Consider the following 14,765-nt stretch of genomic DNA (forward strand, 5'->3'; position numbering starts at 1 on the left):
TCATCCTCAGATACAACCAGTCAAGAGCTTGAACTCAGTTGTCACATTAATAATGGCCACTTTAGTCAATCATAACTTAACCAGATATTTTCAGATGTTTTTGTCAACCACCTGAAGATGCTAAATTATGATATTGAAATTGATATGAAATGTTCCTTGTGTTACTGGCTGCAACACAGGCCCAGGGCATGATTAATCCGCCCCCAGGCCTAACAGCTGGAAGGGTGTTCTTCTCATAAAAGTCTGCATCTTTTTCTCCAAACATGCCTTTACCTCAAAGTTACATTGGTACATCAGTCTACGAAATGTGTTTCATAAATGCATAAGGCTCTTTAAAAATGACACACATAAAGTTTTCTTCTGATGAGTCTTCTATGAAGGTGCAAGGCGTTGCTGCACAGTAAAAAGTGCACCTACACTCCAGAGTCTGCTAAATCTTCATGAAGGTCTTTTGTAATCAATCAGGTTTTTTTTTAAATATGCCTTTCTAGAAATCCTACAGACAGTTTTACTGGAAAGTTTCTTGGTCTACCAGACCTCAACTTTACTTCCAGTGTTTCTGTTAACTGTCATTTCTCAATTTCATGACCACCTGAGAACATGGCTACCTAAAAACCTTTTGCTAGGTTCTTACAGCCTTCTCCTGCTTTGTGGGCATTCTTTACTTTAATTCATTTTCAGAGTGCTAGACAAACTTCACATGCCTCTTTTAGTACTATATAAAAGTGCACTAGACTTCTTTTTTTTAACCCAGGAAATTGTAGAGTACTGTCTACTTCTAGCTGTAGAGTATTCTGAACATTATTAACTTAAATCTGCTTGTTGTTTTTACATGTTTGGAAAAAAGGAAATCTTTTGAATGGTAGTGTATGCAGAGAAGATTCGCTAGTATCAGAACTGTTGTGATTTCTGAAAGAAATGATAAAAAGGTTTTAGCCAGAACACATGTTAAAGGAACTCTGTGCTGAAGTTCTCATTTTGCCCTGTTACTCTAAATGCTGACCTTAACCATAAGTGCAACCAAAGCACTGGTCAGCACAAAAAGGAAACGTCTACCACAGCAGTGCTAGCCCAAACCATGTGGCCTTAGGAAGTGACATCAGCACACTTGGTCTTTGAAGTCCCGTCTCCATCTTTCTTTCACATTTCTGATTACTAACTTCCTGTTAGCATAAAGGTAAACACTCATCAACGGCTTAGGAGTCAGCTAGCATTTAGAGCAGGAAGGAAAAACAGAAGAAGCAGCTTTCCCCTAAATGATTTTGTTGTTAAAACTTCTAAATGTTTTCTAAAATATATTTTTTTATTTATTTAAGAAATATTATTTTTAGAAATATTTTGGTCTTCAGGTTGGTCAACACATTAATTTCACTCGCTTAGAACTACATTAACATACTTATTCATTCTATAACTTCAGTGACTACTGTAAAATAAATAGGTTTACAGATTAATAAATGAATAATAAAAGTATACTCTATACACTAATAAAGGGGTTCTTCAAGTGTTCTTCATAAAGGCAATACCTCTATAACGAACCATGGCAACTCCAAGAATGAGTTGGGTCCCGAAATGGTTCATTATCTGGTTAAAGCGTTCTTCAGATTGATGAGAAACTTTTATGGGATGGTTCTTTTTAGGGTCTTTTAAAAAGTAGCTCCTACATAGCACCAAAACGTAGGAGTCAAAGGACAGATACAGATCCTTCCATTATGATAAGTGTTACGTTATGCAGGCTGATCAGCGTCTTTGTATGCGCCAGACATGCTAAACTCAGTTGGAGGTCTTCAGGGAGTAAGTCTGTCCATCCATCAAAACACAGACGTCTCCGTACTGTTGGTTAAACACAACAGAGGAAATCCTACACTTTCCAGTAAAGGCAAGCAGAGGTTCACCTTTGCCAGGGAGGTGTATGTAAATGTGTGGGAGGAGGGAGGGGGAGGAGTTTAAGAAAGAGACAGGTAAAACAACCCCTTGGCATGGCGGAAGAACCTAAGCCTATGCTTACACGCCCTCATATACTGTGTATACACAACACCTTACTCGTAAAGTGAGCTGAGGACAATATATTTTGTCCTATTTATAACTGAGGATACCTGGCATTCATTAGATAAGCAGTCAGACTCCAGTTCTGATTTCCACTCAGTTGTACACACTTAATAGCACTAACAAAACTTGATTTGTTAATAAGAATAGTGGAAATTTGACTGGCCGATATGTCCAAAAGTATTCAGTGCATTGTTAGGATTTAGTTGCATTCACACACAGCTTGTATAATCTCCACAGATTAACATATAGGAGTATTTCTATTGCCAATGCTGTGAACACCCCACAACATCTGCTGTTTTGGAGATGCTCTGATCCAGTCGTTTAGCCATGACAATTTGGCTCTGGTCTAAATTGCTCAGATTCTTACACTTGCCCATTTTCACTGCCTCCCACACATCATCTTCATGAATTCATTTACATTTACATTTATGGCATTTAGCAGACGCTCTTATCCAGAGCGACTTACAAGGTAACTCATATTACAGAGGTGGGTCAGTGTAGTGTTAGGAGTCTTGCCCAAGGACTCTTATTGGTGTAGCGCAGCACAGTCACCCAGCCCGGGAATCGAACCCCAGTTTCCCACATGGTGTGGTATCTCCCTGGCAGGTAGTGGTGTTATCTGTTGCGCCACACCAACCACATTCACTGTTCACTCGCTGCCTAATATGTCTTATTACTTGATATGTAGGACCTCTTGATATATAAAAACATGTGTGACTATGTTTGTACGGTCTGTGCTGTATGTCTGTAATAGGATGGTGAGGAGTTTGCTCTTCCCAAAGACTTGTGAGCCCTTGAAGACAGAGTGAGTGTGTGTGTGTGTTTGTAGGGGGGGGGGGGGGGGGTAGTATCTCAGCTGCTTGAGAGAGGTGAATGTGTGGTGACAGAGTGCACCGACAGTCCTCATCAGAGTGAGCAAGCAGGCTGCAGGTGTGCACACTGGAAAACCTGATACACCAATACACACTCCCCCCCTCCGACCATTCAGGGAAATAACACATCTATCAACTGCTGCACAACAAGGTTATCATGTGTGATGGTGGACCTTCATAAGAACATGATTCGATCACACCCCTGGGGTCCGTGTGTGTGCCCTGGTTGTGGGTACGATTGTGTTGTTCAGGAAGAAGATGTGATTGTTACACTTCACTGTAAACAATGCAAAATCAGACCAATGATGGTCAAATGATACAGTAACTGATTACAGAGCGTTTGTAGATTTGAGAGAACTCAAATTAGCTTACTCAAAAGTTCTCCTAGCTCACATTCTGAGTTCTACGTCTCTGTTTGTCTCAGTCAACAATGCATTTGAGTTAAGCAACTCAAAAACATCAGTACATGAGCTTCAGCTGAATTTGCTTGACTGGAAGGCTTTTGAAAATTTGACAACAAACTCCTTACACCTGATGAGCAGGCAGTTAGACCGTTGTGCCACTGTATAGCTTTGAAGTTACATAAAACACTACATAACACAGTTCTGAGTAAATTTCCCTCTACGTTCTTTCTTGGACAGGTGGTGCAACTGTCTAACTGCCTACTTTTAAAGAGACATGACATCATCAGCTAAAATCCCTACAACAACACAGTCCTCCAGGGTCCGAAATGGGATGGGGGGTGGAGTACAAACCTGCAGATGGACTACACAGGTTTATTAACTGTGTTGATGTAACGTGGAAAAGATCTGCACTTTTGAATCAAGTGAACAGTCAGTTCATTACTACTCCAGTTCACACTGGTTTGTTCGCAGGCCTGCAGGTCCTACACTGTTCCTACATGGAGAAGCTCATTTCCTCATTTTGGAACTGTAATTAAGGCATTATTGCTGAGGATGTGCTCTGAAGCTCCTCTCAGGAGGATTATATTGCAAACAATGCTGATCTGATGTAGCTCATGTAAACTCTGCCTCTAGTGTTTCCTGTGCTTCTCCCAGGGTTTGGGGGGGCGTATGTCTGTGACTGCGCTTATCACAACACATCTACTTCTCAGCCCTGCAGGCATCAACAGTGTCTTACTCAGCACTAATGTATAAGCCCAGATGTTAAAGACTATGTTAAAGATGATGCCTTGATTCTGAAGACCACACCATTATGATCACACCATAATGAAGCATGTGACTGATGCTCTTATCCAGAGCAACATTTGAATCATGTTACACAGGTAGAAGGAATGCAGTGAATGGAGTCTTGCCGAAGGACTCTAATTGATGTAGTGTGGCGTGCTTGCTCGGCTGAGAAATCAAACCCTAGTATGCCACAGGGAAGGTGGTGTTGTTACCCACTGCATGACACCAACCGCTACATGAAAGGCAAATAATCATTGTCAGAACAAAATCATTAAAATCCTATTTAAACCCTAAAGGCCTTTATGTAAAACTGCAAATCCCCCCCCCCTTAAACTATTCAATACCACTGAACAATTCACTGTACTTACTATATAATTCACAGTGGATACTGCATAATTCATAGTAGTTACTGAACAATTTATTGTAGTTACTGAATCATTCATATACCATTGCAGTCACTGAATAATTGATTGTAATTACTGATTCATACATAGTGGATACTAAATAATTCATTGCCATAACTAAATAATTATTAGTAAATACTGATTCATTCTCGGTGGATGCTCAATAACGTATTGTTTAACATACTAAATCATTACTATGAGTTACAGAATAGTTGCAGTAACTCAGTGGAGTGGACATCAAATAATTCACCATGGATACCAAATAAATCATAGTAGTTACTGAATAGTTTACAGTGGATAACTTATAAACCTTATAAAACCATACACACACACACCCTAAAAGTCAGCCACATCCTATTTACAGCACTCTATAGTGGCACACAAGGCCAAAGGTCACTCAAACACATTACTGGAAAAAGGCAACTGTGTTCCTACCTTGACGTACTCCATGGCGGAGTCCATGGCTCCAGCGTCCCTGCGGCAGAGAGACAGAACTCTTTTTAGTGAACACATTCAGTCTGGATGTCTGTCTGTCTGTGAGTCTGAGGTTCTGTCTGTCTCTGCTCCTGTGTGCTGTGTGCAGACTGTGAGTGGGGCACACTGTTTAACCCCCTGCCAGAGCTTCAACCACTGACTACTTCACACGGCCATGTGAGTCCTGAAAGCCTTCAGCACGCACACACACACACACACACACACACACACACACACACACACACACACAGCACTACAGATTATAGATCATATCAGGTTAAATTCTGTACAAGAGGAAATACCTTATGCAGACTGAAATGATGGCAAGAAGAGAGAAGCTCCAGCAGGAAGCAAAGCTCAACAGCAGACACTTTACCAAACGCCAACAAACTCACTCTCTCTGTCTGTCTGTCTGTCTTTCTCATTTTATTTACTTTATCTCTATTTACGCTCTCCCTCTCTTTCTTTCTTTTTATTTACTCCCTCTGTCTTTTTATTTTTCTCTCTCTCTCTCATTATGTCTTTTTCCTTCTCTATTTCTCTCTCCTTATTTCTTTTATTCTCTCACTCCTTTCTTTTCTCCATTTTCTTTCTTTCTTTTCACTCCCGCTTCTCTCTCCCCTTTCTTTCTTTCTTTCTTTCTTTCTTTCTTTCTTTCTTTTTCTTTCTTTCTTTCTCTCACTCTCTCTATTTACTCTTTTTTTCTTTCATTCTGTCTGTTCTTTCTATTTCTTTCTTTCTTTTTACTCCCTCATCCTCTCTCACTCTTTCCATCTCTCTCCTTTCAATCTCTTATCACTCTCTCTTTAGTCACACTTTAGTCACTCTCCTCCCTCTTTTCTTCTCTCTCTCTACCTGCCTCATTTTCAGCCTCTCTCTCTCTGTGTCTCTCTCTCTCTCTGTCTCTCTGTCTCTGTCTCTCTGTCTCTGTCTCTCTCTCTCTCTCTCTCTCTCTCTCTCTCTCTCTCTCTCTCGATCGATTCTGGCAACTCTAGGCAGCAGCCCTTACAGCATTTATATCTACCACATACACAGCGCGTCACTGAATCTACTGTATATAGAAAACAAAACTATAAACTATCTTCCACATGAATACATATTTACTGTATATGTACAAACTGCACATACTCCATCTATACACATATACAGTACCCTGTGTCCTACAAGGCGTAATACAGATGAAAAGACCCTGTTCTTTAGGCTTCTTTCTATAAAGTTTGCCTCTGGCTCTGAACCACTGCTCTATATGAGACTCACGCTAACTGCGGAGATGGGCCTCAGTCACATCAGGCAGTCACTGCATGTCTCTCCGCCGAGCGTGGAACGCAGGAAGTGCGGTGAAGTGAAAGGAGAAAGGAGAAGGGAGCGCTTCTCCCCAGTTTACTGCTGGTTAGAGTGGTCAGGCACACTGCTCAGCTTTTTCTCCATTTAGCAATGTCTCTACCGCCCGCGCTGGCCACGGCCCGGCCTGCCCCCAGCCAACCACCTTTCATCTCAGCTTACACTAAAGAATACCCTGCCTTTCTTCCTCTCTTTCTTTATGACTCCCCCTGCCTTTCTTTTTCTATGTTCTTTATGACTCCCTCACTGCCTCTCTCGCTCTTTCTTCTTTCTGTCTTGATTTCCAGCAGGCTGTGTGATTGGGTGTCCTGCACCCTCAGGGGATGAAGGCTTGCATTCAGGTTGAGTGAAAAAAAAGGTGGGGCCAGAGCCCAGAGACCCCTATAAACCAGAAGCATCTACCTTTAGATAGGCCTGGGGATGTTTGCTTTCTCCACTGATGGCACAATAAATCACTCTACGCTGTCTTCCTTTATTTGAGTGCCAGTTTCGATTAACTCCCCAGCTAACATATCCCTGGACACACGTACCAGGAAGAACCTGGTCAAAAAATATACTTGCAGATCCGTTACAGGATTAGATGTTCAATCATAAAGATTTCGGGGGAGCAATTTGATTGAATGGTTCTTTAGTCTGCAATTAGGAATGTGGTAATGTTACCCTCTATGCTACATCTAAGACAAAGCAGTAGTCACCAAACCTGCTACTGGATATTTGCCCTATTAGGAATAAAAAAAAGTATTAGGACAGCTGCTCATTCATTGTTTTTCCCATAATCAAGGGTTTTAAAAAGTGTTTAACCTGCTTTTGTTGGAACTGTATCTACTGTCCAGAAAAGGCTTTCTACTAGATTTTGGAGCATTGCTGTGAGGATGTGTTGCATTTAGCGACAAGAGAGTTAGTGAGGTGTTAGAGAGATGTTGGATGATCTGAGTTGTGAACTTGTTGATTGTCACTCAGTGCTCCACAAAGCTGACCATTCACTTTGTGTCTCAAAGAAAGCCTGCCACACTGCACCCATCCATCTTTCTTTCTTACTCCCTCCTATTTCTCTTTCTCTCTCTGCCAAACCACAGCTGTATTGTGTCTCAAAGTAGCGATTTGTACCAGACCGAACTTTGGAGTTTCTCCTGACCGCGGCAGGCCACAGAAGGGAGGATTCAGCAGGTCACACAGAGGCACACAGGCTATTTTTGTACACATACTCTTACACTGAAGGTACTTGACATGCAATGAGGCCTCAAATCCACAGTTATTTACCGTCATGTACACACATACACAAACACTCACACATACAGACAATTGCCAGTAAATCAACAGTGCGCAATCCAGACTCTAGAGGCAGTGTGATTCTGTGGCTTGGTCAGTTTAGAGAGTCCTTTCAATTTGAAAGTTCTACAGCTCCAACACTGACTGTAGTCAGGCAAATATCTTTCCAAACCTGACTACATTCTGTCAAAACACTTATGTCCAGAACTAACTTTCATTTGACAAAAAAATTGTCCAACCCTGACTGTAATATGACAGAAATATGCTAAAACCTGACTGTAATCCAACAAAACTCTGTCCAGACCTGACTGTAATCAAACAAAATTCTGTCCAAACCTGACTATAATCCAAAACAATTCTATCCAAACCTGACTGTAATCTGACAATATTCTGTCAAACCTGACTGTAATCTGACAATATTCTGTCAAATCTGACTGTAATCTGACAGAAATCTGCTAAAACCTGACTGTCATCTGACAAAATGTTGCCCAAATCTGACTGTAATTTGTCAACAATTTGCTCAAAACTGACTTTAATCTGACAATATTCTGTCCAACCCTGATTGTAATCCAACAATATTCTGTCCAAACCTGACTGTAATCTGACAATATTCTGTCCAAACCTGACTGTAATCCAACAATATTCTGTCCAAACCTGACTGTAATCTGACAAAATTCTGTCCAAACCTGACTGTAATCCAGCAATATTCTGTTCAAAACTAACTTTGATTAGGCAAAATTCTGTCCAAATTAAACATTAATTTGACTAAATTCTATATATTATATTCTATAATATTTCCTAAGTAGTGCTTTTTCTCTCCCTTCATTTTTTGGCCCCCTATCCACACGGATATGGAGACAATGAGAGATTTATCTTAACCTGACAGATATTTGAGAATCAATGTCCCATTCTCTCAGTCTTAGTCTACAGGTCAGATTAAAACAAGATCCAAGCACAGTAATTTATCATCTGGAGAGAAGTAGTAGCTATAATAACCAAACTCAGCTGTGTGTGTGTGTGTGTGTGTGTGTGTGCATGTGTGTGTGTGTACGCATGAGTAAAACAGAACAAAATAAGCAAGAGAAGATTCAACACAAACCTGATGGTTAAAGAGATCTGTTTACACTTCGGTTAAAAGCACAGCTAAAAGGAAATCCTCAAAAGCACCTGGCAGTCAGCACAGACAGACACAACACTGATTATGTACAGTGTTTTGCTTTAAAAGGCCTGGGAAGTGTTTTCAAATGCAGCAGAACGTTCCACAATAGAGGTTCTGTGAAGGTCCTGCTGCGTCTATGAGCAGAGAGTAAAGCTGTTATGACAACAGGAAACTTCCATAAGTGTTGCCCGGCGGTGGTGTTGTTCTTCGTGTGACTGTATCGTCCTTCAGTCATTGTGAATGTTTGCATGGACTTATCACAGATGTTTTGGATGACGGTGGCGAGGCGAGAAAAATCAAGCCATTCCAAGAAGAGAAGGCTGATGATGACGCCTGTGCTGAAAGGACTCGGGCTTCTATCAACAGAAAGCATCGAGCGGATGTTTAACCAGCTTTTATCTGTCCATAGTGTGCCTGACCCTGATAATAATTACACACACACACACACTCACACACACACACACACACACACACACTCACAGGCACTATCACTTGTTTTTCTGCAATCCCTGGACATAGAGTCATATACTGTACAGTCAAATACTAACATTCTGGGCATTCCTGGTTAAATTACCCTACAGTACAGAGGTACACAAAATAATCTCATCTAATACAGGTTATTCATACACTAATATGTCCAAATATTTGTGGACACCTCTTTTACCGAAATCATTCAGCTACTTGGAGTTGAACCCATGGCTGACACAGATCTGCAAATGCATCCCCACACAGCTTATCTAGTCCCCATAGAGAAGTACTGCCAATAGAATAGGACTCTCTTGAGCAGATAAACATGAGCCTATTTGGACCGTGCCTAATGCCAGGCATCTGCTAGGGAGACCCCTAGCATTGAGCCGCGGAATGGTGGAACTGTGTCCTCTGGAATGATGGATGGTGCTCCACCCAATACTTCCAGGATGAGTAAGGGAGTTGGGGATGAAGCGGGGTGGTGATCATCCAACATCCTGACCTTACTAATGCTCTTGTCGCTGCATGCAATCAAATCCTCACACCAATGCTCCAAAATCTAGTAGAAACTCTTCCCTGGACAGTAGAGACAGTTACTCCAACAAAAGCAGGATCATTTGTTTTTAATACATTTGATGAAACAATGAATTTGGTGTCCCAATACTTTTGTCCATATAGTGTATTTTCATATTTTGATTTATATTTGTTAGATTTACACCCAAAGTTGTGACCTCTCTGAAGATCACTGATGTTCTTCAGATGATTCTTTTCAGCACTGTACTGTATCTCTTGTTATTTTGCCTTCACCGTCTAATTCCATCCTAAATCAATCCCACAGCACATGTTTTGTTGAAGTCTGCAGATGCTACCTTCTACTGTTGACCGCATTTTTACCTCCTCCATCTCTTTCTCTCGCTCTCCACCCCTTATCTCCCTATAAAGCTACAAATCTCTAAAGGCTTTCACCTGTACTAACCTTGTGTGCATTGTGTGTGTGTGTGTGTGTGTGTGTAGCCACATATGTTTCACAAATGCAGGTTAATCAAAGCAGGCCAGATGCTCTCCAGTACATGCACACTTGCTTTTTGTTTAGACAGATCTCCAAACCTCAGCAACAAAAACAAGTGACATCACAGACTACCAACTGAGTACAGTGTGTTTTCTGATATCCTGCACTGCTTTGAAATTAGAGGGTTATTATAACAGCTGCCAACTCCAAATTCTCTTGGCTGCGGAACAGTGACCAGGACATCTGAAAGCTCCTGAGACTTTAGCCTCTTGGACATTATTATCCAGTAAAAATTCTAGGGCTGTTATTATTTAAAGAAAAGGTAAAGTTTAGAAATGGTGCATTTTTATAAGCAGTACATTTGCACGTCCAGTCAGAGGCTAGGATGTTGCCACATGGCCAAGAGGTTGAAAGGTTTTTTTTTTTTTTGCTATGGTTGCTATGGAATATCAAGTGGTTGCTATAAGGTTGCTAGGTAGTTGCTAGGTGGTTTCTATGGCTGTTATGGTGTTCCTTGATAGTTGTCCTAGATGTTTTTTTTTCTAGGAGGTTGTTATGCACTTGCTATATGGCTGCTGTGGTATCCCAGGTGGTTTCTAAGTTGTGTTGCAGGATGGCTTCTATAGTATCCCAGGTAATGATGTAATAGGTATGGTGCTATTAGGGTTGTCTCCTCCAGAGAGTCTTGGTAGTTAGTCTATTGGTAGTTAGTTCTCTACAGGCACTAGACAAGCTGTGTGTGTGTGCACACTCGAATCCGCACATCTGTGTCAGCACTGGGTGCAACTTAAAGTAACTGAATGAATTCATTAGAAGAGGTGTCCACAAACATTTGGACATGAGTGTAGTTGCTTGGCAATGAATGAATGAATCAGTAACTTAGTAAGTATGTAAGTTGGGCAGCTATGAGAGTCAGCAGTTCGTGTGAAGGCCAAGAAACGAGCCCTTAAGTAGGTCAGTCGAATATGCTGATACAGAAGCTAATGTAGTAGCATGATGTCTGAGTTTTGCTCATTTGTGGCTACTGACCTTCACTGCCCGTTAATCAAATCGACAAATGGATAATAGTTGATGATAGTGTCGCAATGAGATTTTAAACAACACCTGAGCATTTTTTAACCCAACCAAATTAACATACCTGTCTTTGATATTCACATCAATACACATCAAAGAACAACTAAAATATTCAATAACCAAATCCTATAAGAGTGGAACTGCTCAACTCTAGCAGTGACTCACCTGCAGCCAGAAAAAATCAGAAGCAGCAGTCCAGGGCTGACCACACGGGGACAGGACAGGACAGTCACAAATACCGTAGGTCAGTCAAACGGCTTTAGATCTCGATCTTAAATCCATATTTAAGCTCAGTTAAAGCCAGAGGCACATCCATTTAGAAATCCTTGGTTTGATAAAGCTTGTCCTGCTTGTCTCTCTTTCTGCTCTCTCACGCTCTCTCTCACACACACATTACCTCGCCCCCTCTTCCGCGTGTCATGCTGAGTTGCAACAAGGTGTTGTAAAGGGAAAGCGAGTTCCGTGAGAAGTCGTCGCTGCTTCGTTTCTGAGCACCACAGCCACTTCTCACCTTTGCTCCTTTAGCTGGCAGTGAAATCGTAGACCAATATTAGGTAACCTTCAAAATGTCAGGGGACAGATGTGCTCGTCCTTGTGGCAAGCCAAACACACACCTACGTATTAAAACACACGCACATACGCTGAGTGAAGCACTGTCTGACTGGATCTTATCCAAAAAAGTGCTGTGTGTATGTGTGTGTGTGTAGCGAGACACCACCAGAGTTTAAATTCCTGTCTAGACTACCTTTGCTCATCCTGGCTGGTAATATGACTAGGCATTATTACAGTAGATAATATCATATGCTACCCAAGATGCCACCGTATTCATATATTCTGTCTGAGTACATGAAGCCACAGCGGAGATGATAAAGCCCTGTGGGGTATTCTTCACATTTGGCATGCATGAAAACCTTTGCAGTACTGTGTCTATAACACTTGAAAGCACGGTCTTTTTCGCACCACATGCCCCTTGGGAGACACACTACATGTCCTGTTATCGATAACCCGGCGCTCTAACCGCTGAGCCACCACTGCCCTATTGGCATCATGCCTATCAATGCCAGGCGTGGGCTAAATGGCTATAAAGCCCCTGGCATTGAGCTGTGCTGCCCAGAGAACTGCACCAAGGGTGCAAACAAGTCCGATTTAACAGACTAAAAAGTGCAAATGTGAAAACGCCCCCAAAAATATCACAGTGCACCCAACAATAAAGGCAGCATTACACAATAGTAGAAAACACAGTAACAGAAAAGCTGCAGTTTATATGCCTTTATATTTAACTCTGCCCAACGTGGACATGCATGCGTGCCGATTTATGTGTCATAGGTGTTTTGAGAACACTGCTCCCCTGGCCAGGTCTCCTGTTGTGAGGGAGTGATATTATCAGGGAAAGGTGACCTGGTTAAAGAGAAGACAAATCCAAACAGTGCTGCTTTGTTGGCTCAGGATGATAAAATCAGTGAGGCTGCAGTGATGAGACACGCAGGCCTGAGGGTTTAGCACTGAGACAGGGACCGGAGGACATAAGGACACAACTAATAAAGACAGAGAGGTGCAGGGAGAAAGGGAAGACAAGCCTCATGGAAAAGAGTGATGTTAAAGGAGACTAGAGGGAGTACAGAGAGACAGGTTGTAGACAGCGAGAAGTGAGCGATATAGAGAAAGAGTGAGACAGGCTAGTGCTGACCTGTACTGTGTGATTATATCTGAGCCTGCCTGGTTACTGTATCCTGGAGGTTAAGCCAATTGGAAAAGAGCAAGCAAGTTGAGCACACTAAACATCAGTGCCTCAGGAGATCCAGAACACTAAGCTGTTAGCCAAAGCCTTAGCACCCTCTTTACATGCTTTACTGTCTTTATTAATGCAGCTGTTTAGTCACTTATATATATGGAAGATCTACAACAAAAGTATAGCATTCTTGAGTAACATTGGGAGGTTCTTCAATTTGAAACTGTAGAGAAACCTTTTAAGATGCTTTGGGGAACTTTCAAGGAACCTAGATGTTCCTCAAATCACCTTCAGAGGTTCCTCCACAGTTTCAAATTTAAGAAGCTCTTCAAGGATCATATACTTTTATAATACATTAAGCTTCTTTGCTGACACAGATATGCAGATGCACGCACACACAGCTTGTCAAGTTCCTGTAGAGAAGTCTTTCAGATAGGCTCTCTGGAGCAGATAAAACACAAACCTATTGGTATCATACCTAACCAGGAGTGGGCTAGAGGGGTACTGAGCCGTGGAGCACTGGGATTGTGGTTCTCTCCATCCAATTCTTTTGGTATGAGTTGGGGATGAGGTTGAGTGGTGATCATCCGACAAGACAAGATCGCTGAATGCAATCAAATCCTTATAGAAATGCTCCAAAAAACATTCTAGAAAACATTCCCTGGACAGCAGAGAGACTTACTTCAACAAAAGCAGGATAAACTTTTTTGTCCAAAACTGTCCAAATACTTTTGTCCGTATACTGTCTCTCAGCCTGGACTATCCTCTTAAAACTTAACATGCTACTTTTGGTTCCATAAAGAATTATGTTTGTAATGTGAGATGTGTCACTTCATTAATTCTTGATCAGTTCTTCACTGATCACTTAATCATCTTCATTACAAACCTGGTTCTTTATGGAACCAAAAGTGGCATCGCTCAAAAAACCCTCTGTAGCACCTCTATTTTTAAGAGGGCATAGCTTGTATAATCTCCAAAGAAAAGCACTGCCAATAAAATGGGATGTTCTGGAACATCTGCAAATCAGCTTGAGTCCACCCTGCCTAGTGGGCTCACCTTGCCATGTGTCGGTGAGAGGCACTGGGCTGTGGAACAGTGGATTTATGTCCTCTGGAATGAATACCTTTGAGATGATTAAAGTGGCATTTTTACCATCCAAAATTAGTCACCCAACATCTGCACCTGACCTCACTAATGCTCTTATTGTTGAATGCAATCAAATCCTCACAGCAATTTTCCAACACCTTTTTAATGCCTGTGATTTTGGAAGAAACATCAGATAAGCAGGTGTCTACAATCTGTTCGTTATTGCTGAGATAAATGGTTTTAAGTAAGACCTCTGTACGGGTTACTACAGTCTTTTATACTGTGTGGAAATTTAAAGATGAATGTACCAATAGAAATGGTCCAAAATTACTTATGAATATGGACTACCAATGAAAGCTAAGAAAATGCGTATGTCTCTTGTAAAATTACCATTTCATCATTAGAGGATATAGCTTGCATTTTCATGGGGTCCTTGGCTCTTGAAGATGCCTGGAAGGTGCCTCCCTCTACCTAGTGTAAAGCACCTCTGAACTTTTCACAGTTTGCATCAATTTTTAACAAGGAAGCCAAAACTCATTCTTAATCCTTAATCATTATTATTGCAGTCATTTGCATTTTCCTATGTGGTTATTTATCCAGAGGTGTGTCCGTAACCATGATGAAATCAATCTGTTAGGAATGCA

At 41.4% G+C, this 14,765-nt stretch overlaps 1 protein-coding gene across 3 annotated transcripts in view; it reads right to left on the reverse strand.

Moving 5' to 3' along the window:
- The window catches only part of bcar3 (BCAR3 adaptor protein, NSP family member), a 69,772-nt gene that overhangs the window by 39,170 nt on the left and 15,837 nt on the right, over nucleotides 1-14,765 (reverse strand). The window contains exons 1-2 of one of the 3 annotated variants that reach the window (XM_072681641.1): nucleotides 11,472-11,887; nucleotides 4,948-4,987 (exon numbers count right to left, since the gene is read on the reverse strand). In XM_072681641.1, the coding sequence (XP_072537742.1) occupies nucleotides 4,948-4,974 (27 nt within the window). In that variant the 5' untranslated portion in view covers nucleotides 4,975-4,987; nucleotides 11,472-11,887. Of the gene's footprint in view, nucleotides 1-4,947; nucleotides 4,988-8,695; nucleotides 8,704-11,471; nucleotides 11,888-14,765 lie in introns of those variants that run through there. The other 2 variants (XM_072681642.1, XM_072681639.1) reach the window with 2 other exon arrangements.

The sequence above is a fragment of the Salminus brasiliensis genome, chromosome 6, assembly GCF_030463535.1.
Source record: "Salminus brasiliensis chromosome 6, fSalBra1.hap2, whole genome shotgun sequence".
Lineage (NCBI taxonomy): Eukaryota > Metazoa > Chordata > Actinopteri > Characiformes > Bryconidae > Salminus > Salminus brasiliensis.